General features: G+C 30.1%; 1 protein-coding gene across 3 annotated transcripts in view; it reads left to right on the top strand.

Annotated features, from left to right (window-relative positions):
- The window catches only part of tanc1b (tetratricopeptide repeat, ankyrin repeat and coiled-coil containing 1b), a 229,735-nt gene that overhangs the window by 104,539 nt on the left and 99,579 nt on the right, over positions 1–25,617 (top strand). For all 3 annotated transcript variants that reach the window (XM_073845254.1, XM_073845253.1, XM_073845256.1), the window contains exons 5-6: positions 990–1,158; positions 9,702–9,971. In XM_073845254.1, the coding sequence (XP_073701355.1) occupies positions 990–1,158; positions 9,702–9,971 (439 nt within the window). The remainder of the gene's footprint in view (positions 1–989; positions 1,159–9,701; positions 9,972–25,617) is intronic.

Below are 25,617 nucleotides of genomic sequence, written 5' to 3'. Positions count from 1 at the left end.
AGCGCTGCACAAGCTCTTTAGCCAGGGTTCAAAGTCCAAAGCGCCAGGAAAATCTGCCTGATAAGAATCATTCATAAATCTGCTGCTGTCAGCAAAAAGTAGTACTGATGTCTTCTTGCGGGTTTCCACCAAAGTCAACATTCATAAATGTTAGTATTGTAATTTTACTGTTGTTCTGTAAAATAAAATAAAGAAGTAAAAAAATAATGATAACAATCATTACAACAGCTCTCATTAATAACATTCTCCTTTGCTCAGCAAGGCTGCATTTATTTGTACATTAAAAAAACACATGCCTGATTCAAGAAGGGGGTCTTAAAAATGGCCAAAGAATATTATTTTACTAACTTATTAATTTTATTTTAAATTGTGCTTTGTTGGTAGGCTATAATGTCTACTAGAATGTTAAAAATGTTCAATGTAAAGTAAATATTTTTTACTTAAAAAAAAACAAAAAACCATGTTCGATAATTGGCCTTCGGCCCAGTGATTCATTTTGTTCGACTTCAGCTTCGGCCAAGAATTTTCATTTCGGTGCATCCCTAGTCAAAAACAGAATGTTCTGACTTAAGCTATGTGAAAATATACTACATAAAACATGAACAAAAACAGCAGATGGGCTGAAAGACAAAGCAAACTCTCTCTCTAACAGCAGGTGGCGCTTATAGAACAGCAGCAATACAGCATTTCCTTGGTTACCACTGTAAACAAAGCAGCTGTGCTTATAAATCCTTCTTTAATATGCATTATGCAGAAACAAGATGCAAAAAAAAATGCTATCTAAACTTCTCTGTAGACAAAAGATACATTCCTCTCAAAGATACATTCATATAACCCCCCGGACCCATTTGTATTGCAGTTCATTTAATATATAATATTTCCACACATATATTTATGGAGGTGCATCGTTACATCCCTACAGATAACAGTGTTTGGATTACTACCGCTAAAGCAGTCTATATTAACGTCTCTCTGTTGTCTCTCTGCAGTGTCCAGTGAATCAGGGAATCAGTCCGTGTTCCACTCTGACCAGCAGCACGGCGTCTCCGTGTACGGACAGCCCCTGCTCCACCTTAAACAGTAACAGCGGCCGTCCGGCCTGTGGAACCATCACCAGCCCCAGCTCCACCCTCGAGAGCAAAGACAGCGGCATCATCGGTGAGACACACACACATCACCTCGAAATCATCATTTTCCCTACAAATCCTCATTAGCATAATGTGAAAGAATTTAGTTAATTTAGAATCTAGTTAAATGACCATCATCCAGTGAGGACCAGTGAGTTAGTATAGTTAACTAAAACTAAAACTCAAACTAAGACCATAAAAAACATTAAATAATTAAATAAATTAAATAATTTTAAACTGGAATAAAATCAAATATGTGACCCTGGACCACAAAACCAGTCATAAGGTTAAATTTGACAAAACTGAGATTTATACATGATATGAAAGCTCAATAAATAAGCTTTCTATTGATGTATGGTTTGTTAGGATAGGACAATATTTGACGGAGATACATCTATTTGAAATCAGAAATCTGAGGATGCAAAAAAATCAAAAAGACTGAGAAAATCACCTTTAAAGTTGTCCAAATTAGGTTCTTAACAATGCATATTACAAATCAAAAATTACATTTTGATATGTTTACAGTAGGAATTTTACAAAAAGTCTTCATGGAACATGAACTTTACTTAATTTCTCAATGATTTTTGGCATAAAAGAAAAATCAAAAATTTTGACCCATGCAATGTATTTTTGGCTATTGCTACAAATATACCCCAGCGACTTAAGACTGGTTTTGTGCTCCAGGGTCACATATAACAACTATTTTTATTTCAGCTAGCTGCCAAGGTGACATTTCTCATTTTAATTTAGTTTAAATTTGAAAACTAAAACTAAAATTGCAATAAAAATGGATAACTATATATGCATATACAAAATCTAATAAAAACACAATAAAATGATCAAAACCTTAACTAAATTTTAAATGAATAGAACATGTACAAATAAAAACTGCTTTAAAAAATTTATAAATACTATGAAAATCTTTTAGTGATACTAAAATATCAATTTTGTTTTATAATTTATAATTTAGCATAATTTAGTCCAAAAATACTGCCATTATAGGTATACTTGCAATTTTATCATACAATTTAAATATCCTTTAATATATATGTAAACATATAAATAATAAATGTGTGTGAAAAAATATATAATTAATAAACAGTAATAATAATTATTATTTATCATGTTAATATAAAGAATAACAATGAAGCAGATTTATAGTTAAATATTAATATTCAAATGTCAGTTTGGTTGTCGTCGTCTTCTTATTGATATATAAATAATAAATAGAATAATCAGAAATAATACTGTGCCCCAAAATCGTATTATTATATCATATTTTAGAATATCATGTTTTGCATAAATAAAATTAAGCCTGTTTTGATGATAATCTACATTTTATTGTTGAAATATTTGATTGTAAATTGTAATAAATAAAAATGTATACATCATGGTAGTATCTTACTAAATTTAATGAATTAAAAAATTAATTCCAAACAATATTATGTCCAGACTGATCTAGATTTATTTATTTATTTATTTTTTACAATTTTTTAATAGTGGTAATAATAATTTGTAGGGAAAATACACTTATATTTAGGTTTTCTGCTCACCAAGCCTGCATTTATTTGATCCAAAGTAAAGCAAAAACAGAAAATTCTGAAATATTTTTACTATTTAAAATAACTTTTTTCTTCCTGAATGTATTTAAATTTTAATTTATTCCTATGATTTCATAGCTGAATTTTTAACATCATTACTCCAGTCACATTATCCATCATTCTGATTTGTTGCTCAAAAACATTTATTATTATTATTATGATGTTGAAAACAGATGTTGAAATTTTTTCCATCAAAGAATCCTAAAAAAATTTACTCAACTGTTTTAATTTATTGATAATATTAATAAAAAAGTTTCTTGAACAGCAAATTTCTGAAGGATAATGTGACACTGAAGACTGGAATAATGATGCAGAAAATTTAGCTTTGATCACAGGAAAAAAATTATATTTTAAAATATATTCAAATAGAAAACAGTTATTTTAAATAGTAAAAATATTTTCAAATGTTACTGTTTTTTTGTACTTTGGGTCAAATAATGCCTTGGTGAGCAGAAGAGACTTAACATAAAAAAACTTTTGACTAGTAGTGTATTTCTGTTACTCAATAACTGAAAATCTACCAGTTTTGTGTCTTCATCACCCAATTAAAACCTCATTCCATCATCCTCTGCTCCACACGCTCTGCTTCGTTTTTGTGGAAATTGAGAGCTAAAATCACAGCCCATGTTGGCCTGTAGATCCAAACGTGGGGTGTTTCACAGGATGAGGTGTTGATGCAGCTTGGCCGCTTCAGGAAGTCGTTTTTGAGCATTTTTTCCGGTTGCAGATAGAAAGATTAAACATTTCTCTATGAATTATGCAGCATTACAGGCTGGCGGTCCTAGTTTCTGAGAAAATATTGGAGAATATGTGTTAATACCACAAAGTTGTAGTTCGAAAGAGCGGTCTGACCCTGAATTATAGCACATTTTTAATCGCCTTTAGCTTGCGAGGTGTTTATTTTGTCCTTCAGCTGTAGTACACATAAGAAGCATGACCAATTTCCATGTAAATTGTTTGTAGAATCCAGTTGTTTTGCAAACAGAAATTGGTTCTGCCGGTGGTTGATGCATTAGGCCTGTTGTCTAAGTTTTAGGACGAGAGAAAGGAGGTCTGGAACGTGTTGCCAGTGGCTGATGCTGGTTTGTTGGCTTGCGTGACCTGCTCAGGATGTAATTAATGCTCTCATGACTTTCAAGTTTGTTAAGAATCAGCTGAAAGAAGAGGAAAACATCCAGTCCAGGAACAGTGATGCTGCTGTGAACAGCTGTTTAGATGCACTTACAGACACATATACAGTGAGCTCCGCACATCTGACGCCATACGGAACATCTGGCTGCTTTTCTGTTATTGAAACCCGGAAATAAACAGCGCTTGAGCATTTTCAAACACTTTAAACAATGAAGAAGAAATGTGTAAACGGGTTCCCACAGACATGAAAACCATGGAATTTTAAGAATGCCTGGAGTAATCATTGGAATAAACAATCCTAAAAAACTATAGCAATTACTGTTGTGCATACTAGGGCTGGGCGATATGGCTGAAAACTATATCACGATATCAGTGTTTCATATCGGTCGATATCGATAATTATTGATTTTTTTTATGACCCATTTAAAATAAGGACCAGGAGAAAAATATATTACATTCAAACATTTTTATTTTAAACTTAACCTTCCTCTGATCATAATCCCCTCATTTATTAAGACATAAATCTCAACAACCCTGGAAAACTTAAATAGTTAAAATGTAAACATAAGTCTAAAGTCACAATATACACTTAATTATCTTTTAATCCTCAATTCAAACCCCATTCATTGTCGATGAAGTGAATGGTCAAGCTAATGTATGGCTCAGAAGTATGGCTTGACCACAGGTCAGAGGTTGTTGCAAAGTACTTGGCTGATAATATTTATTGCTGCACAGATTGCTGGTTGCCAGTAGCCAACATTACTTCTTTCCCGGTACTTTAGCCTACTTTGTGTAATAACAAAAACATTTATTTCAGTGAAAAAAGTCCAAACCTTTCAACATTTTGAACAATAGGGCCCTACAATCTTTTGCTTTTTTTCAGAAATTCTTGTTTTCATTTTTCTGATAATCAAATGAAAGCAAAATCACTGATTTATTTTTTAAAATAAAAATAAAAGGAGCTTTACTGTTAAAATTAATACATAGAAGAAAAATTATATTCAGTTTTAAAAAGATTTAATAATAATAGTATTTTTTCAACAATTAAGTGGTGACTCTTTTTTATATAATTTTTTTTATCATATATATTGTTTTATGTAAATTATTTAAATGTGAACATATAAACACCTACATTATACTGTACAAAGTAATACAAGACTAATATTGTTTTGTTACACGTTAAACCGCACTTTTATTTTGACAGGTTGCCGTGAAGTTTCAGTGTGTAATACAGTATGAATGATGCTAGTTTCACTAATGAAACGGTAAAATTGACAAAAAGTGACACTCACAGCAGCTTTGGAGATGTATTGGAGTTTGTCTGTTCATGTGAGATGCAAAGGCCAAAAATTAGCGGGAGCGTCACGTGTGCAGTATGCGTGTAGTGAAAATAAAACGCGTCTCCTCCATTCATACATATAGAGGCAAACGGAACATGCAGGATTCATATTGAAACGGTCTTTTTGCATTTAAGTTTTCACAGACAGTAGTCCATATCGCGATCTGAATTAATTAACAGACCAACTTTTGATTTATTGGTCCAAAAATCGACGAATTCCGCCCTATAGTAAAGTCCGTTTTTATGAATGGAGTCCGCCTTCCCGTCTGTGAGGAGACATTGTAAACGCGCGATCATGTAGAGACAGAAATCACATGCCGTCGTGTAAATAAGATAAATAACATAAGGCTATTTAGTTTGTTTAATACAACAACAAGGGCCCGTTCTGTAGGAAAGATAATCTTAACTTCTATTGTGATCTGGCGCTATATTTAAAATAAAATTAACTGGACGTTAAAGGGGGGCTGGGCGGGCCGACTAAGAATACAAAATATCGAACGTTTTATCGAACACATTTTTTTATTGATATCGATCTCTTGTCTATCGCGATATATATCGTTATCGTTTTATCGCCCAGCCCTAGTGCATACAATCGTTTCTAGTATATTTCATCTGTTAGTGAGTGCAGTATCTATAAAAGAATTGTTAGAAATTAAAGTTTGTTAAGAATTATCTAAATAATTTCCACTAATTCTGTCATGGTGTTTAATTGGTCAAAAAGGGAGCCCAAGATTGCGCTCTTTTTATTTATTTATTTTTTTACATAAATATTTATTTGTTTGTATTGATTTCTGTAGTGCATATTGTGAGTGTAGTGTTTATAAAATTATTTGTAAAAATTTAAGTTTGTTTAGAATCCTCCAAAAATAATTTCCAGAAAGTCAAAATACATTTTTTATGAAGTTTGCGATGAAGAATCATCATTGATCAAAAGTTTGAAAGTCCAAGATTTTTTGTTTTGTTTTATATATTGTGAGTGCAGTGTTTATAAAATTAAAAATATAAGTTTGTGTGGAATCATCAAAAAATAATTTTCAGCAATCCAAGATTGTGCTTTATTTTATTTATTTTATTATATTTTATTTATTTATTTATTTATTGTTAGTGCTGTATATAAAATTATTTAATTAATCATTAAAAACTAATTTCCAGCAATCCAATATTTTGCTTTCTTTCTTATTATTTTATTTATTTTATTTTTTTTATTTATTTTTTTTTTTGTTAGTTCTGTTTATAAAATTATTTTTAGTTTCATTGCTGAAAAGTTTGGAAGCCTAAGATTTTTATTTTATTTTATTTTTGTGCGGTTTATAAAATTTTTTTTAGAAATTGAAGTTTGTGTAAAATCATCAAAAAATAATTTCCAGCTATCCAAGATTGTGCTTTCTTTCTTATTTTATTTTATTTTATTTTATTTTTTGTTACTGCTGTTTATAAAATTATTTTTTAGAAATTGAAGTTTGTGTAGAATCATCAAAAAATAATTTCCAGCTATCCAAGTTTGTGCTTTCTTTCTTATTTTATTTTATTTTTTGTTACTGCTGTTTATAAAATTATTTTTTCGAAATTGAAGTTTGTGTAGAATCATCAAGAAATGATTTTCAGCAGTCCAAGATTGTGCTTTCTTTCTTATTTTATTTTATTTTGTTATTTTAAGTACATTTTTTGTTAGTGCTGTTTATAAAATTGCTTTTAGAAATGGAAGTTTGTGTAGAATCATCAAAAAATAATTTCCAGCAATCCAAAATTTTATTTTTATTTAACGTTTGCGTAAAATTGTCCAAAATAATTCCTAGCAATCTAAGATTAGTAAATGAGTGTCATTGATCATGACACAACTTTGTACAGAAGGTCAGATGTTCTTGATGCTCGTTGGATGATCTCAAATGATGCTGGAGAACATGATCATCAGGTTTAGTTCATATAGCTCCAACAGAAGAGACCAAATACTAACACATTTTCACATTCATATTCACTTGTCACTCAAACTAGAGACAATCCAATTTATAATGCAAAAATGAATGCAAGACAGGAGCATCTTCACCAGCTCTCTCAGATGTTTGGAGCTGACTATATAAGCGTGTCTGTGTTCGTGTGCGAGCTCTGACACATGACACATGCAGCTGTTGTCACGCATGTTATTTAGTAATAAACTCAGGAGCTGAAACTGAACCCAGAGATTGATCACTGAACAAACACACGTGTGTGAATGCACACACTCTCAGCTCTTCAGTTTTGCACTTTGTTGGATTGTTTCTTTTTTTAATTTGAATGAAAAAGGCAGGGTTATTTGCAGCGATAGCAAACACTCATCCAAACAAACATCTATCATGTAAACATCTATCAAGTAAACTGCGTGCTTGTAATGGGCAGTTTGTATTGAGGTTATTGCTCATTAGCAGCAAGCTAAATGTGGAGGGAAATGGCAATCAGGGGAAAGTGTTGAGAAGGTCATTGACTCATCAGAGATTATGAGTGGTAATGATGGTCATCTGAGATTGACTTCAGTGCTCCTCCGTGTCACATCTTTTTCTGACGTTTTTCATTTACACGCTCTCCTGGCACTCTTCATTTTTTATTAATTGTATGTATCCTCCAATCTCATGATTCAATTCTTTTTAATTTAATTATGACCGGCTGTCATGACAAGATATATCTATACACTCTATTAAATGCTATTTTAGTTGTTTTTAATATTTTACACATTTTTATTTGGTCTTTTCTTGTAGTATTTTATTGTGTTTTTTCAATATGTTCTGAAGTATGTCTGCATAATTTTTAATTATTTTTTATTTCAGTTTTAGTTATATTAGTACATAACGTATTAAATACTATTTTAGCTGTTTTTAATATTTAGAATTTTTTAAATATTTTCTTTTAGTATTTATTTTTACTTTTAATTTTTTAAGTATGCCTGTATAATTTTGTATAAAATGTATTTCAGTTTAATACATAACCGATTAAATTCTGTTTTAGTTGTTTAATAATATTTTGAATATTTGTAATATTTTCTTTTAGTTTAAGTATGTCTATATGATTTTTAATTTAATTTTTTAATCAATTTTTATTTAGATTTTAATTCTATAAGTACATAAACTACTGACTATTTTAGTAGTTTTTAATATTTTAAATTTTTTCTTTTAGTATTTTTTATTTATTTTTACTTTTGATATATTTTAAGTATGTCTATATATTTAATTTTTTTACTTTTAATATGTTTAAGTATGTCTGTGTAATTTTTAATTAATTTTTATTTCAGTTTTAGGTCTATTAGTATGTAACCTAGCTGAAATATTTTTTATTAATATTTATGTTTTAGTATTTTTTTGTTTCTTTTATTTTTGTTACATATTTTTTTAAGTATGTCTATATAATGTTTTATTATTTATTTTTATTTTCTTTTAGTATTTATTTGTTTTTTTAAATATGTCTGTATAATTATTTTATTAATCTTTATTTGAGTTTTAGTTTAGTTTTAGTTGCATATTAGTATGCAACTTATTAATAACTATTTTAGTTGTTTTTAATATTTGAAATGTTTAAAATAGTTTCTTTTAGATTTTTTTTCTGTTAATATTTTTTAAATGTCTATATAATTTTTTTTAGTGATTTTTTTGTTTCAGTTTTAGTTATATTAGTACATAAACTATTAATAACATTTTAGTTTTTTAATATTTTTAATTTGTTTTATATTTTATTTTAGTATTTATTTCTGTTTTGTTTTTTTACTTTTAATATTTTTTAGTAGATCTGTATAATTTTTAATTCATTTTTATTTCAGTTTCAGTTCTATTAGTACACAACTATTTAGTTGTTTTGAATATTTTAAATATTTAAAATATTTTCTTTTAGAATTTTTTAAAATGTCTATATATTTTTTTATGATTTTTTTTATATTTTGAATTTGTTTATATAATTCATTAACAATTTGTTTTTAATATTTAAAATATTTAAGATATTTTCTTTTAGAATTTTATTTAGTTTTTTTACTTTTAATGTTTTTTAAGCATGTCTGTATTATTTTGTATTCATTTTTATTCCAGTTTTAGTTCTATTAAGTTCATTGTAAAGTTCAGCTAGCTGAAATAATTATATTAATATTTATATAATATTTCATAATATTTTTAATTCACTGTAAGTAACCATTTTTATTAATAACGAACCCCCCCCCCCATATATATTTTTTAATTAATATTTTGAATTTGTTTTATTTTATCATTTCTGTTTTCATTTTTTCCATTTTAATTTTAAATAGTTTTATTTTTCATTTTATTTTTCATCTTTCATTTTTAATAGTTATTGGTTTTATGTATGCTAATGTAATTTTTCTGCTTTTGCCATATTATTTGTTATTTTGCTTTGTTATTTACATGCCAAGAGTAAATCCAACTTGTTATTAAGTGGTGTCTGTCAGAAATGTGGTCTGTACTATTAATTTGAATCGAATAGAATCATTTTAAATGAATGAATACAGTGTCAGTAATACAGTTTTCTCTCATCCAGCCACCATCACCAGCTCATCAGAGAATGACGACCGCAGCGGCTCCAGTCTGGAGTGGGGTAAAGAGGGCAGCATAAGGAGCTGCGCCCAGCATGTGCGACCAGACACGTGCTCTCCTGTGGCCGAGGAGGAAGCGTCAACATCTGGGACAGGAATACGGAGCTTCTCTACGGCTAAGAAGACTTCAGGAGCCGTAGGGCCTGAGGGACCCGTCCAGTATCCCACGCAGAACTCGTCCAGTCTCATGATGCCTCGGCCCAACTCAGTCGCAGGTAAGAGAAATCAGCGCAGAGCAGCAGGGTCATCCTATGATTCCTGAGGCGATGACTGATGCGTGACTGCTGGAATGAAACACAGCAGAGACTCATGGGAAGACATTGCCACTAGTTAGGAGTTAGGTGTGTGTGTGATGTAGATTGTGAGAGAGCCTATTATCAGGAGGCACATTCTTTCTCCTGTTGCTCCTTGAGGAAGCAGATACGTCGGGCAGCTGTTGTGTGTGTGTGTGTGTGTGTGTGTTAGTTGTTGGCCGGCTTCTGTCTTTAGCATCAGTTCCACATTCCTCAGGCTGGTCCGACTGGTCATGTGATCTTTCCCGCTTCTGTGTCAGTTGAGTGAATCTCACAAATCTCATTCAAATCAAGAGAATGAAACAACATTTTTGAGAGCTAAAATTTTGCACTGTGACATTTTCATAAGTTATGTCTCACAAAACGTGATTGTACAGTCGTGGCCAAAAGTTTTGAGAATGACACAAATATTAGTTTTCACAAAGTTTGCTGCTCAACTGCTTTTAGATCTTTGTTTCAGTTGTTTCTGTGATGTACTGTGATGGCCAAATCCTGACTGATAGCAACCCATTCTTTCATAATCACTTCTTGTAGTTTGTCAGAATTAGTGGGTTTTTGTTTGTCCACCCGCCTCTTGAGGATTGACCACAAGTTCTCAATGGGATTAAGATCTGGGGAGTTTCCAGGCCATGGACCCATAATTTTAACGTTTTGGTCCCAGAGCCACTTAGTTATCACTTTTGCCTTATGGCACGGTGCTGGAAAATGCATTGTTCTTCACCAAACTATTGTTGGATTGTTGGAAGAAGTTGCTGTTGGAGGGTGTTTTGGTACCATTCTTTATTCATGGCTGTGTTTTTGGGCAAAATTGTGAGTGAGCCCACTCCCTTGGATGAGAAGCAACCCACACATGAATGGTCTCAGGATGCTTTACTGTTGGCATGACACAGGACTGATGGGTAGCGCTCACCTTTTCTTCTCCGGACAAGCCTTTTTCCAGATGCCCCAAACAATCGGAAAGAGGCTTCATCTGAGAATATGACTTTGCCCCAGTCCTCATCTGTCCCTGATGTTTTTTTTGGAGAGAAGTGGCTTCTTTGCTACCCTTCTTGACACCAGGCCATCTTCCAAAAGTCTTGGCCTCACTGTGCGTTCAGATGCGCTCACACCTGCCTGCTGCCATTCCTGAGCAAGCTCTGCACTGGTGGCACTCCGATCCCGCAGCTCAATCCTCTTTAGGAGACCATCCTGGCGCTTGCTGGACTTTCTTGGACGCCCTGAAGCCTTCTTAACAATGCAGTGGAAAGTTAATTTTCAAGGCAAAGAAGGACTATGCAATTCATCTGATCACTCTTCATAACATTCTGGAGTATATGCAAATTGCTATTATAAAAACTAAAGCAGCAACTTTTCCCATTTCCAATATTTATGTAATTCTCAAAACTTTTGGCCACGACTGTAGATGAGATGTAATTTTCATTGCTGTAATCTGATAATACATTATTTAAATTTTATGGTAGTAGTAATGGTAGTATTTGTTGTCCTGTTTTTAAAGTTAACATGATAGACCATTAGAAAATTATAATATTGAAAATATTATTTGTCCACAGACACACTCACAAAATAGACAAAATAATTTAATTTAATTTTTAATTTTTAATTTAATGAACTATTTATTTATTTATCTGTTTTATTTTTTACTATTTATTTTAAACTATCAAAGTTTTCCCCTAAAAGAAAAAACAAATAAATACAAAACATTTTTGTTTATGGTATTTTATTTTATTAAGATCTATCCTAAAGACAAACAAAAATAAAAAATAAATACATGCTTTTTGATTTATTTAATTTCATTTAATTTAATGAACTATTTATTTATTTCTCTATTATCTATGCTAAAGACAGACAAACAAAAATAATAAATAAATAATATAAGTAATAATAAAAATAAATTAATAAATAAATAAATAAATGCAATTTATTTTAAATTTATTTTTTATTAATTTAAATTGTATTAATGAACTATTTATTTATCTATTTTATTTTTTACAATTTATTTTAAACTATTTAAACTTTCAAAGCTTTCCTCTAAAAGAAAAAAAAAACTACAGAAAACCAAAACCAAATTTTTTATTTGATTATATAATTTTTTTTTATTATTACCAAAGCTTTCCTCTAAAAGAAAGAAAAAAAACATTTTTTATTTAGTTTTATTTTATTAAGACCTATCCTAAAGACAAACAAACAAACAAAAACAGTAAATAAATAAATGCTTTTTGATAACTTTAATTAAATTTTTATTAATTTAATAAACTTTATATCTATTTTTTTTTACAATTTATTTTAAACTATCAAAGTTTTCCTCTAAAGGAAAAAATATTTTTTGTTTCAGAGTTTATTTAATTTAATTTAATTTAATTAAGACCTATTCTCCTCTAAAGACAGACAAACAAACTAAAATAATAAATAAATAAATGCTTTTTGATTAATTTTATTTAATGATAAACAATTAGAAAAATATAATATTGAAAATATTGAATAAAATGATTGTTTAAAAAACAACAACAAAAGGATGCATAGTATTATTTATTTTGTGAATTTATATTTGCATGTATTTCGTTTATTAATTTCATATAAAATATAAATGTTATGAAATATTATGAAGTTTTTTTTACCAATGAATTATGCACAATAAATTTATTTGAATGTAAATAAGATCTATTAGTCACCTTAGATGCACTGTAATACCTACAATATATATATATATATATATATATATATATATATATGTATGTATATATATATATATATATATATATATATAATTGTATTTAAATATGCAGTATTTCAGTATTTATATATTCATATTTATGCATTGTAGTAATAAGAATTTTAGGTTGATTTGTCATGAAAATAATGTCACATTGCTAACAAATTTAATGATTTAAAAAAAGGCTGAAATCAAATGTGAATTTTATTTTGATGTGAAATGTGACCTTAAAATGTTGATGGGTTTTATGATCATGATTTTGAAGATTTGTCTTGTTTATTTGGTGTTTGGATGAATATAAGGCTTCCATTTCTAACAAAACCTGATTGTTGTGATGAAGGCTGACGTTTTGGAGTCTGCAGAAGCTGTTGAGGTGTTTGTGTGTGTTTGGTTTTGGTTTATTGTGGTGTGTTGTGTAATGTAAGGTGCAGAAAACGCTTCTCATAAAAAGCCGTCAGTCATTAAACTAAGCGAGTCGACTTGAAACAATAAAAACCGGTTGGCACCATAAAGGATGTGCAGTTGTCAAGGTTAGAGTATGTTTTCTTTAGAAAGTGTGTGTGTGTGTGTGTGTGTGTGTGTGTGTGTGTGTGTGTGTGTGTGTGTGTGTGTGTTCGCATTTTCATTTTGTACACCTGCTTGCTTTTACTCATTTCACACCCTGTTTGGCCTCGGTGAATAAAGCATTAATCTTTACTGAGCGTTTGATAGATCTGTAACTTCACTGCTTTACCACAGACACACTCACAAAATACAGCTACAGATGGGAATTTTGTGTTTCTGGTTTAAATTTATATTCCGCTTAATGATTCTTTTATTTTAAAAAAAGTTAATTGTTTAATTTCAATTAATCCTTATTCATCTCTAAATAACTATTTATTAATCTATTTTTTTATATATTTTAGCTCATTTTATTATATTTTATTAAAAGTGCCTAAATCTAAATCTAATCTAAAGAACTATTTATTAAATAATTTATTTTTAATCTATTTTGTTTTATTATATTTTATTAAAAGTACCATCTTCCTCAGACAAAACAATAAAAAATAAAATAAATGAGTAATTAAAAAACAATTTTTGGTTAATTTAATTTAATTTTTATTCATCTTAACTATTTTATCTTATTTTATTTTATTTTATTTATAAGTAACATCCTCCTCAGAAGACAAAAATAAAATAAAATAAAATAAAACAAATAATTTTTTGGTTAAATGTATTTTTTATTAATCTAAAGATCTACTTATTTATATATTTTTTATTATTTTATTTTATTAAAAGTAAGAAAGAAAGATGTTTATTTTATTAATCTAAAGAACTATTTATTTTATTTTATTAAAAGTACCATCCTCCTCAGAAGACAATAATAATAATAATAATAATAATAATAATAATAATAATAATAATAATAATAATAATAATAATAATACAAATTAATAATAGTAAATAAATAAATAATTTTTAAAAATCTAAAGAACTATTTATTTATCTATTTTTTATTTTATTTTATTAAAAGTAAGAAAGAAAGAAGAAAAAATAAAATAAATCATAAGTCATAAAAAAGAAATTTTTGGTTAATTTAATACATTTTTTTATTATTTAAAAAACTTTATTTTGTTTTATTAAAAGTTTCATCCTTGTGAGAAGACACAATTAATAATAATAATAATAATTTTGGTTAATTTAATTTAATTTTTATTAATCTAAAGAACTAATTATTTTATTTTATTAAAAGTACCATCCTCCTCAGAAGACAACAACAATAATAATAATAATAATAATAATAATAATAATAATAAAAATAAATAATTAAAAAAAAAAATCGATTTTTGGTAAATGTATTTTTTATTCATCTAAAGAACTATTTATATATCTATTTTTTATTTTATTAAAAGTAAGATAGAAAGAAGAAAAAATAAAATAAATCATAAGTCATAAAAAAAGAAATTTTTGGTTAATTTAATTTAATTTAATTTTTTATTATTTAAAAAACTTTATTTTATTTTATTTTATTAAAAGTATCATCCTCGTGAGAAGACACTATTAATAATAATAATAATTTTGGTTAATTTAATTTAATTTTTATTAATCTAAAGAACTATTTATGTATCAATTTTTTATTTATGTATTTTATTTTATTTTATTTCATTAAAAGCAACAACCTCCTCAGAAGACAAAAAATTATGAATAAAAAAAGTTAATAAAAAATATTTAATTGAATTTAAAATTGATTAAAAAATTAAATTAAATTTAAGTTTAATTTCATTTAATTTGAAGTGCCATCAAAGCTCTCTTCTGAATGTATACCTTTAACTACCCTTTGTCATATAAATAACCTGTCAGTTGATTTAAATTAAACAATAAAAAAGTTCAACATAAGTTTTTGGTTCATTTTGAATGAGTCAAGAACCACTGAATGATTCAGTGAATGAATCATTAGATTGATTCAAATGACGCTCAGCATTGATTTATTATAGATTCAGCGCTGCAGTATTGTAATATTCTATTCTGTCTGTGCAAGAGTGCAGGCATTCAAAAACATCTTTCAGTAGCACTATATTTTTGCGAAATAATTACTGGTTAATCGTATTTACAGTCCTAATTCAACTATATCTCCAGCTGATTTACTGTAAGTGTATGTTATCCTCTTATCCAATCAAAAAGCTAGTTTGGCTCCTGGCATGATGATGTCATAGTTCTGCTGCATTGGTGTTGGTTTTCGAGGGAAGGACAGGCAAAGACAACATCATTAGGTCAAGCTTGCATAGGACAGGCACGGGACACAGTGTCTCAGTCTCCATTTACCTTGGACACTTTGGACGTGTGCCGAGTTGAGACGGGATGGGACGCTTTCTGTGTTCTAAAACAGCATGATGGAGCACTTTCCCAAAAATGCATGTAGTAAATATGCATCATTCTACTTATAGGGAAAACATATTAGTATATTATTGACTTGTGTCAGTCCTGCTGCTGTTATGCTGAGCAATAATTACAATATGTTTGTAGTCATAGTGGAATATGATTTGGGAAAGAACTGTTCTTTTGACTTTTGTTTGAACCAGATTCTTTTCTGAACAAACTGTTATTTTGAAATGATTATTTTTAAGTCTAATCAGTCTAAATGATTTGAATTTAAACTAATTGTTCTTTTCAGATGTTTGAACCAGGCAACGAACCAAGTGATTCGTTTTTAATCAAATTGTTCTTGTTGAGTTAATTCTTTTAAATTCTTTTAAAAAACATAGGGAGTTATTACATTCTTAAATGTTTTGGTCAATTTGAATCACATTTCTTGTTCTTTTTGGAGTTGTACAGTTTGGAGCGACATGGACAGAATGATCCATTTTTGTGATCTGTTTCTTTAAGTGTAGTGAAGTAAATGGTGCTGCCAGCGGAGATCGGCTGCTGCTTTAGTCTTAAGTGTCTGTCTGGGATTCTCGACCTCAGTGAATAATCATTCCATTTAATTTCTGAGACTGAACTTCATTTGTGTCCAGGCAACCGATCCATTTACTGGACAGCTCATTAAGACCACAGTGAACTAATTCTCGCTCGCTCTCAGAGAAAACAAAGACCCCATTTTAACCACTCAGATATTAGAATGAGTCACAAATCCTGCTCCTGCCGTGCCGCAGAAATCTCAAATATGTTGCTGTCTAATTTTTTTTCGCAGATGAATTTTAATCTTACAGATGAGAAAGTAAGAGCAAACAACCAAAGCTTTAGATACTCTCAAGAAAATATGAGGGTTGTGCACAAAACTCATCTCTCTCTAATATAAAGCTTCTGCTGTCATTTTTGTTTTTCAGCTTGAGCTAAAGTTTGAAGAGAATCTTGCTGAGCAAGTTAGTTAAAGTTTATTAAGCTGTCAGCATTTATTAGCTTTTGACAAGTAACAGTTTATTACCTGAATAATAGCGCATCTGGTTTGCATCTCCCCCTTGAGACGGAAGTTTTTTACATCACAATTATGCAATAATGCATGTTAAGTTTGTTCAGTAGGTTTGTGCACTTGCAACATCTCCATCTGCCTTTGTGTGCTTGTGTGGAGTTTGTTTATGCCTTAAGAAAGAGCTTTAGTCTCTCTGATTTAAGCTTCAGCAGTAGAAACAGTGTTAATTTAGTTCAAAACTATCCAGTTAACTGAATCAAGGATTGACTGAAAATCTGCTTTTTGGTTATTGTGAATATTTCTGTGACCCATTTTAGACAATATACATCAATAATGATTAATGTTTTTGAAAGAAGTCTTTTTAGCTCACTGAGGCTGCACTTATATGATTAAAATTGCAGTAAAAACGGTAATATTGTAAAATATTTTTACTATTTAAAATAACTGTTTTCTATTTGAATATATTTTAAAATGTAGTTTATTTAAGTGATTCAAAGCTGAATTTTCAGCATCACTACGTCAGTCTTCAGTGTCTTGTGATCCTTTAGAAATCATTCCAATATGCTGATTTGCCGCTTAAAAACATTTCTGATTAGTTGGTACATTTGATTTAGTTCAGAACTATCCAATTAACTGAATCAATGATTGACTGAAAATCTGCTTTTTGGTTATTATGAATATTTCTATGATCCATTTTAGATCATATACATCAATATTGAGGTCAGATGTTGTCATGAGACTGAATTATGTCTGTTTTTGAAAGAAGTCTCTTTAGCTCACCGAGGCTGCATTTATATGATTAAAATTGCAGTAAAACAGTAATATTGTAAAATATTTTTACTATTTAAAATAACTGTTTTCTATTTGAATATATTTTAAAATGTAATTTATTCAAGTGATTCAGTGCTGAATTTTTTAGCATCACTACGCCATTCTTCAGTGTCTCATGATCCTTTAGAAATCATACTAATATGCTAATTTGCTGCTCAAAAAACATTTCTGATTATTATCGTATTTAAGCTTCAGTTGTAGAAACAGTGTTAGAGTTGGTACATTTGATTTAGTTTAAAACTATTCAATTAACTGGATAAATGATACATTAGCATTTTAGGAATTGTGAATATTTCTATGATCCGTTTTAGATCTTGTACATCAGTATTGAGGCTAAATGTTGTCATAAGACTGAAATATGTCTGGATAGTACATTTTGAGTCAGTATGATTTTTGATGTTTTTGAAAGAAGTCTTTTCAGCTCACCGAGGCTGTATTTATGTAATTAAAATTGTGGTAAAATCAGTAATATTGTAAAATATTTTTACTATTTAAAATGACTCTTTTCTATTTAAATATATTTTAAAATGTAATTTAATTAAAGTGATTAAATGCTGAATTTTCAGTTGTAGAAACAGTGTTAGAGTTGGTACATTTGATTTAGTTCAAAACTATCCAATTAACTGAATCAATGATTGATTGAAAATCTGCTTTTTGATTATTATGAATATTTCTATCAGCCATTTTAGATCATATACATCAAAATTAAGACCAAATGTTGTCATAAGTCTGAAATATGTCTGGATAGTACAGTTTGAGTCAGTACGTTTTTTTATGTTTTTTAATTAAGTCTCTTCAGCTCGCAGAGGCTGCATTTATGATTAAAATTGTGGTAAAATCAGTAATATTGTAAAATATTTTTACTATTTAAAATAACTTTTTTATTTGAATATATTAATTTAAATAATTTAATTTATTCAAGCAATTTAATGCAGAATTGTTAGTCGTAGAAACAGTGTTAGAGTTGGTACATTTAATTTGGTTAAAAACTGAAAAAGATTGAAAATCTGCTTTTTGGTTATTATAAATATTTCTAAGAGCCATTTTAGATCATATGCATCAATGTTGTCATAAGACTGAAATATGTCTGGATAGTACAGTTTGAGTCAGTACGTTTTTTTTAATGTTTTCTTTTCAGCTCACCAAGGCTGTATTTATATAATTAAAATTGTGGTAAAATCAGTAATATTGTGATATAATTTTACAATTTGAAATAACTGTTTTCTGTGTGAACATATTTTAAGTTATAATTTATTCAAGTGATTCAATGCTGAATTTTCAGCATCATTACTCCAGTCTTCAGTGTCAAATGATCCTTTAGAAATAATTCTAATATGCTGATTTGCCGCTCAAAAAACATTTCTGATTATTATCATAACTGAAAACAGTTATGCAGTTAACCCAAGTTTATTCTCTTATTTAAGGCTTAAAAGAGAGTTTTAGTGTCTCTGATTTAAGCTTCAGTTGTAGAAACAGTATTAGAGTTGGTACATTTGATTTAATTCAAAACTATCCAATTAAGTGAATCAATGATTGATTGGAAATCAGATTTTTTGTTATTATGAATATTTCTATGCGCCATTTTAGATCATATACATCAATATTGAGCTCAAATGTTGTTGTACGACTGAAAAATGTCTGGATAGTACAGTTTGAGTCAGTACGATTATTTATGTTTTTGAATTAAGTCTCTTCAGCTCACTGAGGCTGCATTTATATGATCAAAATTACAGTAAAAACAGTAATATTGTAAAATATTTTTACTATTTAAAATAACTGTTTTCTATTTGAATATATTTTAAAATGTAATTTATTCAAGCGATTCAGTGCTGAATTTTCAGTTGTAGAAACAGTCTTGAGTTGGTACATTTAATGTAGTTAAAAACTGAAAAAGATTGAAAATCTGCTTTTTGGTTATTATGAATATTTCTATGAGCCATTTTAGATCATATACATCAATATTGAGGTCAAATGTTGTCATGAGACTAAAATATGCCCAGATAGTACAGTCTGAGTTACTATGAATTTTAATGTTTTTGATAGAAGCCTCTTCAGCTCACCGAGGCTGCATTTATATGATTAAAATTGTGGTAAAATCAGTAATATTTCGAAATATTTTTACCATTTAAAATAACTGTTTTCTATTTGAATATATTTTAAAATGTAATTTATTCAAGTGATTCAATGCAGAATTTTCAGCATCATTAATCCAGTCTTTAGTGTCACATAATCCTTCACAGATCATTCTAATATACTGATTTGCTACTCAAAAAACATTTCTGATTATTATCAGTGTTAAGCCCAAGTTTAATATTTAGCTTCAGGTGTTTTAAAACCCGCAACCTCATGTATGAGTAATAGTTATAGTAATTCTCGCTTTTGCAAACAGCGCTAATGAGCTTAAACAGTGAATACACACACCAACTGGCGGCGCTACGTGAGTTTAATTAGACTCGAGAAAGCGAAGAGCTCAAGCTAATTAAGCCCATTTGCTATTTAACACGTGGAAAATGAAAAACAACGTCTTTTATGGGATGAACACGCGACAGCTGGACATGCGGCCACATGCATCCTTCTCAAGCAAACATGCACACATGCAGGCAGATAACAGTGTGTTCTGTGTTGTGTCCGGTCTTGTTAGGAGGTTTCAGACTCTGTTCGATCGGCCTCTTAATGCCCGTAAGCCTCCAAAAATAACGGACATAAATCTATAATTGTATTATCGCACAGCAGGGCACGTCTGCAGAACGTCTCTCCTCACCTTCTTCGTGCAGAGTGTGCTCAACGTCTGAAATACAGCCACCGAAGCAGCAGACGTGATAGCATTTGTTCAAAAATGAAAGAAAAGTGCTGATGGAAACATAATGAACATTTTGTGCAGATCTTTCTGTACCTGCCCGGATGATAGTAAACATTTCTTTTAAACTCAGAAAAGGATATAAGTACATTCAGGAATTGGAAAAGAAACATCTAAAATAGTTGGACCATCTTTTTTGGTCAAGTACTTCTTTAAGGCTGAATCTCTGAGAAGTAAAGTCAAATCAACATTTATATATTATGGTGCTATGGAGTTTGGAAGAAAATATACTGTATATGTATTTGTGGTCAAGTTGTTGTAATTTCTCTCCTTTGTTTCACTAAATCATAGTCATATTGTATGGATTTGTTTCATGGCACAAATTTGTTCCCTCGTTTTAGTGAATCATGGTCATTTTGTTGATTCTTTAATTATTATTATTTCTTTAATTTGTTGTAGTAAATCTTTTTCTCATACTAATTCGTTCCTTCCTTTTGGTAAATCATAGCCTCATACTAATTCTTTCCCATATTTTAGTAAATCTTGGCCAAGTTGCAAAAATTAGTTTACTTGTTTTAGTAAATTTTTGCCTCATATTAGTTTGTTCTCTTTAGTAAATTGTGGCCTTGTACTAATTCATTTTCTCATTTAGTAAATCATTTTAGTAAATCTTTGCCTCGTACTATTTTATACCCTTGTTTTAGTAAATCGTGGCATTGTACTAATTAGTTTCCTTGTTTTAGTAAATTGTGCACTTGTTACCAATTTGTTCCCTGGTTTTAGTAAATTGTGGTCTCATACTCATTTGTTCCCTCGTTTTAGTTGGCAATTTGTACTTATTTCTTTCATTTGATTTAGTAAACCTTTGCTTCGTACCAATTCATTTTCTCATTTTAGTAAATTGTGGCCTCGTACCAATTTGTTCTTGGTATGAGTAAATTGTAGCCTCGTACCGATCAAGTTTCTCATTTTAGTAAATCGTGGCCTCGTACCAATTCGTTCCCTTGTTTTAGTAAAGCATGGCCTCGTACTAATTAATTTCCTCTTTTTAGCAAATCGTGGCCTTGTACCTATTTGTTCTCTTGTTTTAGTCAATAATGGCCTTGTACTTATTTTTCCCCTCGTTTATTAAATTGTGGCCTCGTACCAATTGGTTCTTGCGTTTTAGTAAATTGTAGCCTTGGACCATTTCGTTCCCTCATTTTAGTAAATTGTAGCCTTGTACCAATGCGTCCTCTCGTTTTAGTAAATCTGGGCCACATACCAATTCATTTTCTTGTTTTAGTAAATTGTAGCCTCATACCAATTTGTTTCCTCGTTATAGTAAATCGTGGCCTCGTACTAATTTGTTCCCTCGTTTTAGTAAATTGTTGCCAAGTTGTAGTTATTTCTTTCATTTGTTTTAGTAAATCTTTGCTTTGCTCATTTTAGTAAAGTATGGCCTCGTGCTAATTAATTTCCTCGTTTTTGCAAATCGTGGCCATGTACCAATTTGTTCCCTCGTTTTCATAAATCGTGACCTTGTTACTAATTCGTTCCCTCGTTTTAATAAATTGTGGCCTCCTCAGTAAATAGTGTCCAAGTTGCACAAATAAGTTGTTTACTTGTTTTAGTAAATCATTGCCAAGTTGTACTTATTTGTTTCATTTGTTTTAAAAAATCTTTGTTTTGGACCAATTCGTTCTCGCATTTTAGTAAATTGTGGCCTCGTACCAATTTGTTCTTGGTATGAGTAAATTGTAGCCTCGTACCGATCAAGTTTCTCATTTTAGTAAATCGTGGCCTCGTACCAATTCGTTCCCTTGTTTTAGTAAAGCATGGCCTCGTACTAATTAATTTCCTCTTTTTAGCAAATCGTGGCCTTGTACCTATTTGTTCTCTTGTTTTAGTCAATAATGGCCTTGTACTTATTTTTCCCCTCGTTTATTAAATTGTGGCCTCGTACCAATTGGTTCTTGCGTTTTAGTAAATTGTAGCCTTGGACCATTTCGTTCCCTCATTTTAGTAAATTGTAGCCTTGTACCAATGCGTCCTCTCGTTTTAGTAAATCTGGGCCACATACCAATTCATTTTCTTGTTTTAGTAAATTGTAGCCTCATACCAATTTGTTTCCTCGTTATAGTAAATCGTGGCCTCGTACTAATTTGTTCCCTCGTTTTAGTAAATTGTTGCCAAGTTGTAGTTATTTCTTTCATTTGTTTTAGTAAATCTTTGCTTTGCTCATTTTAGTAAAGTATGGCCTCGTGCTAATTAATTTCCTCGTTTTTGCAAATCGTGGCCATGTACCAATTTGTTCCCTCGTTTTCATAAATCGTGACCTTGTTACTAATTCGTTCCCTCGTTTTAATAAATTGTGGCCTCCTCAGTAAATAGTGTCCAAGTTGCACAAATAAGTTGTTTACTTGTTTTAGTAAATCATTGCCAAGTTGTACTTATTTGTTTCATTTGTTTTAAAAAATCTTTGTTTTGGACCAATTCGTTCTCGCATTTTAGTAAATTGTGGCCTCGTACCAATTTGTTCTTGGTATGAGTAAATTGTAGCCTCGTACCGATCAAGTTTCTCATTTTAGTAAATCGTGGCCTCGTACCAATTCGTTCCCTTGTTTTAGTAAAGCATGGCCTCGTACTAATTAATTTCCTCTTTTTAGCAAATCGTGGCCTTGTACCTATTTGTTCTCTTGTTTTAGTCAATAATGGCCTTGTACTTATTTTTCCCCTCGTTTATTAAATTGTGGCCTCGTACCAATTGGTTCTTGCGTTTTAGTAAATTGTAGCCTTGGACCATTTCGTTCCCTCATTTTAGTAAATTGTAGCCTTGTACCAATGCGTCCTCTCGTTTTAGTAAATCTGGGCCACATACCAATTCATTTTCTTGTTTTAGTAAATTGTAGCCTCATACCAATTTGTTTCCTCGTTATAGTAAATCGTGGCCTCGTACTAATTTGTTCCCTCGTTTTAGTAAATTGTTGCCAAGTTGTAGTTATTTCTTTCATTTGTTTTAGTAAATCTTTGCTTTGCTCATTTTAGTAAAGTATGGCCTCGTGCTAATTAATTTCCTCGTTTTTGCAAATCGTGGCCATGTACCAATTTGTTCCCTCGTTTTCATAAATCGTGACCTTGTTACTAATTCGTTCCCTCGTTTTAATAAATTGTGGCCTCCTCAGTAAATAGTGTCCAAGTTGCACAAATAAGTTGTTTACTTGTTTTAGTAAATCATTGCCAAGTTGTACTTATTTGTTTCATTTGTTTTAAAAAATCTTTGTTTTGGACCAATTCGTTCTCGCATTTTAGTAAATTGTGGCCTCGTACCAATTTGTTCTTGGTATGAGTAAATTGTAGCCTCGTACCGATCAAGTTTCTCATTTTAGTAAATCGTGGCCTCGTACCAATTCGTTCCCTTGTTTTAGTAAAGCATGGCCTCGTACTAATTAATTTCCTCTTTTTAGCAAATCGTGGCCTTGTACCTATTTGTTCTCTTGTTTTAGTCAATAATGGCCTTGTACTTATTTTTCCCCTCGTTTATTAAATTGTGGCCTCGTACCAATTGGTTCTTGCGTTTTAGTAAATTGTAGCCTTGGACCATTTCGTTCCCTCATTTTAGTAAATTGTAGCCTTGTACCAATGCGTCCTCTCGTTTTAGTAAATCTGGGCCACATACCAATTCATTTTCTTGTTTTAGTAAATTGTAGCCTCATACCAATTTGTTTCCTCGTTATAGTAAATCGTGGCCTCGTACTAATTTGTTCCCTCGTTTTAGTAAATTGTTGCCAAGTTGTAGTTATTTCTTTCATTTGTTTTAGTAAATCTTTGCTTTGCTCATTTTAGTAAAGTATGGCCTCGTGCTAATTAATTTCCTCGTTTTTGCAAATCGTGGCCATGTACCAATTTGTTCCCTCGTTTTCATAAATCGTGACCTTGTTACTAATTCGTTCCCTCGTTTTAATAAATTGTGGCCTCCTCAGTAAATAGTGTCCAAGTTGCACAAATAAGTTGTTTACTTGTTTTAGTAAATCATTGCCAAGTTGTACTTATTTGTTTCATTTGTTTTAAAAAATCTTTGTTTTGGACCAATTCGTTCTCGCATTTTAGTAAATTGTGGCCAAGTTGTACTTCTTTTCTTTGTTTTAGTAAATTGTCGTCTCATTGTGCCAATTTGTTCTCTCATTTTAGTAAATTGTAGCCTCGTACCAATTCGTTCACTAATTTTAGTAAATTGTAGCCTTGTACTAATTTGTTTTCTTGTTTTAGTAAACCGTGACGATAATACTAATTAGTTTTCGTTTTCATAAATCATTAGCTTGTACTAATTCATTCCCTCGCTTTTAGTAAATTATGGTGTCTTTAGTAAATAGTGTCCAAGTTGCACAAATAAGTTGTTTAGTTGTTTTAGTAAATCGTTGCCAAATTGTTCTTACTTTTTTCATTTATTTTAGAAAATCTTTGCTTCGGACCAATTCATTCTCTCATTTTAGTAAATAGTGGCCTTGTACTAGCTTGTTCCCTCATTGGCCAAGTTAAACAAATTTGTTCACTTGTTTTAGTAAATTGTCGTCTGATTGTGCTAATTCATTCTCTCTTTTTAGTAAATTGTAAGTTGTACTAATTAGGGATGGCTCGATACCACAATTTTGACTTCGGTACGATACTAGGATCTAATACCTTAGTATCGATACCAAATCGATACCATAGGTAAAAAAAAAAAAAAAAAGGAAACAGGCAAATATAGGTGAATTGAAACCTCTATGAACAACTGTGCAAAGAAATTGTTACAAAAAAATAATAAAAACTACAATTTTGATTTTAGAAGAAACAAAACTGAAGAGATCTAATTAAAATAAAGTAATCTCTTAATATATGTGACCCTGGACCACAAAACCAGTCTTAAGTCGCTGGGGTATATTTGTAGCAATAGCCAAAAATACATTGTATGGGTCAAAATTATTGATTTTTTTTTTATGCCAAAAATTGTTAGGAAATTAAGTAAAGATCATGTTCCATGAAGATTTTTTGTAAAATTCCTACTATAAATATATCAAAATGTATATTTTTTATTAGTAATATGCATTGTTAAGAACTTAATTTGAACAACTTTAAAGGTGATTTTCCACCCTTAGATTCCAGATTTTCAAATAGATGTATCTCGGCCAAATATTGTCCTATCCTAACAAACCATACATCAATAGAAAGCTTATTTATTCAGCTTTCATGTGTATTTCATTTTCATATATACACCTCAGTTTTGTAAAATGTAAGCTTATGACTGGTTTTGTGGTCCAGGGTCACATATTTTCAGTCTTTATCACAAAGAAAATGTGAATGCAACCAGAATGCAGCAACAACA

The sequence above is a fragment of the Garra rufa genome, chromosome 8 (assembly GCF_049309525.1).
Source record: "Garra rufa chromosome 8, GarRuf1.0, whole genome shotgun sequence".
Taxonomy (NCBI): Eukaryota; Metazoa; Chordata; class Actinopteri; order Cypriniformes; family Cyprinidae; genus Garra; species Garra rufa.
The sequence above is the reverse complement of the archived record's forward strand: the minus strand, read 5'-3'. Positions and strand labels throughout refer to the sequence as shown.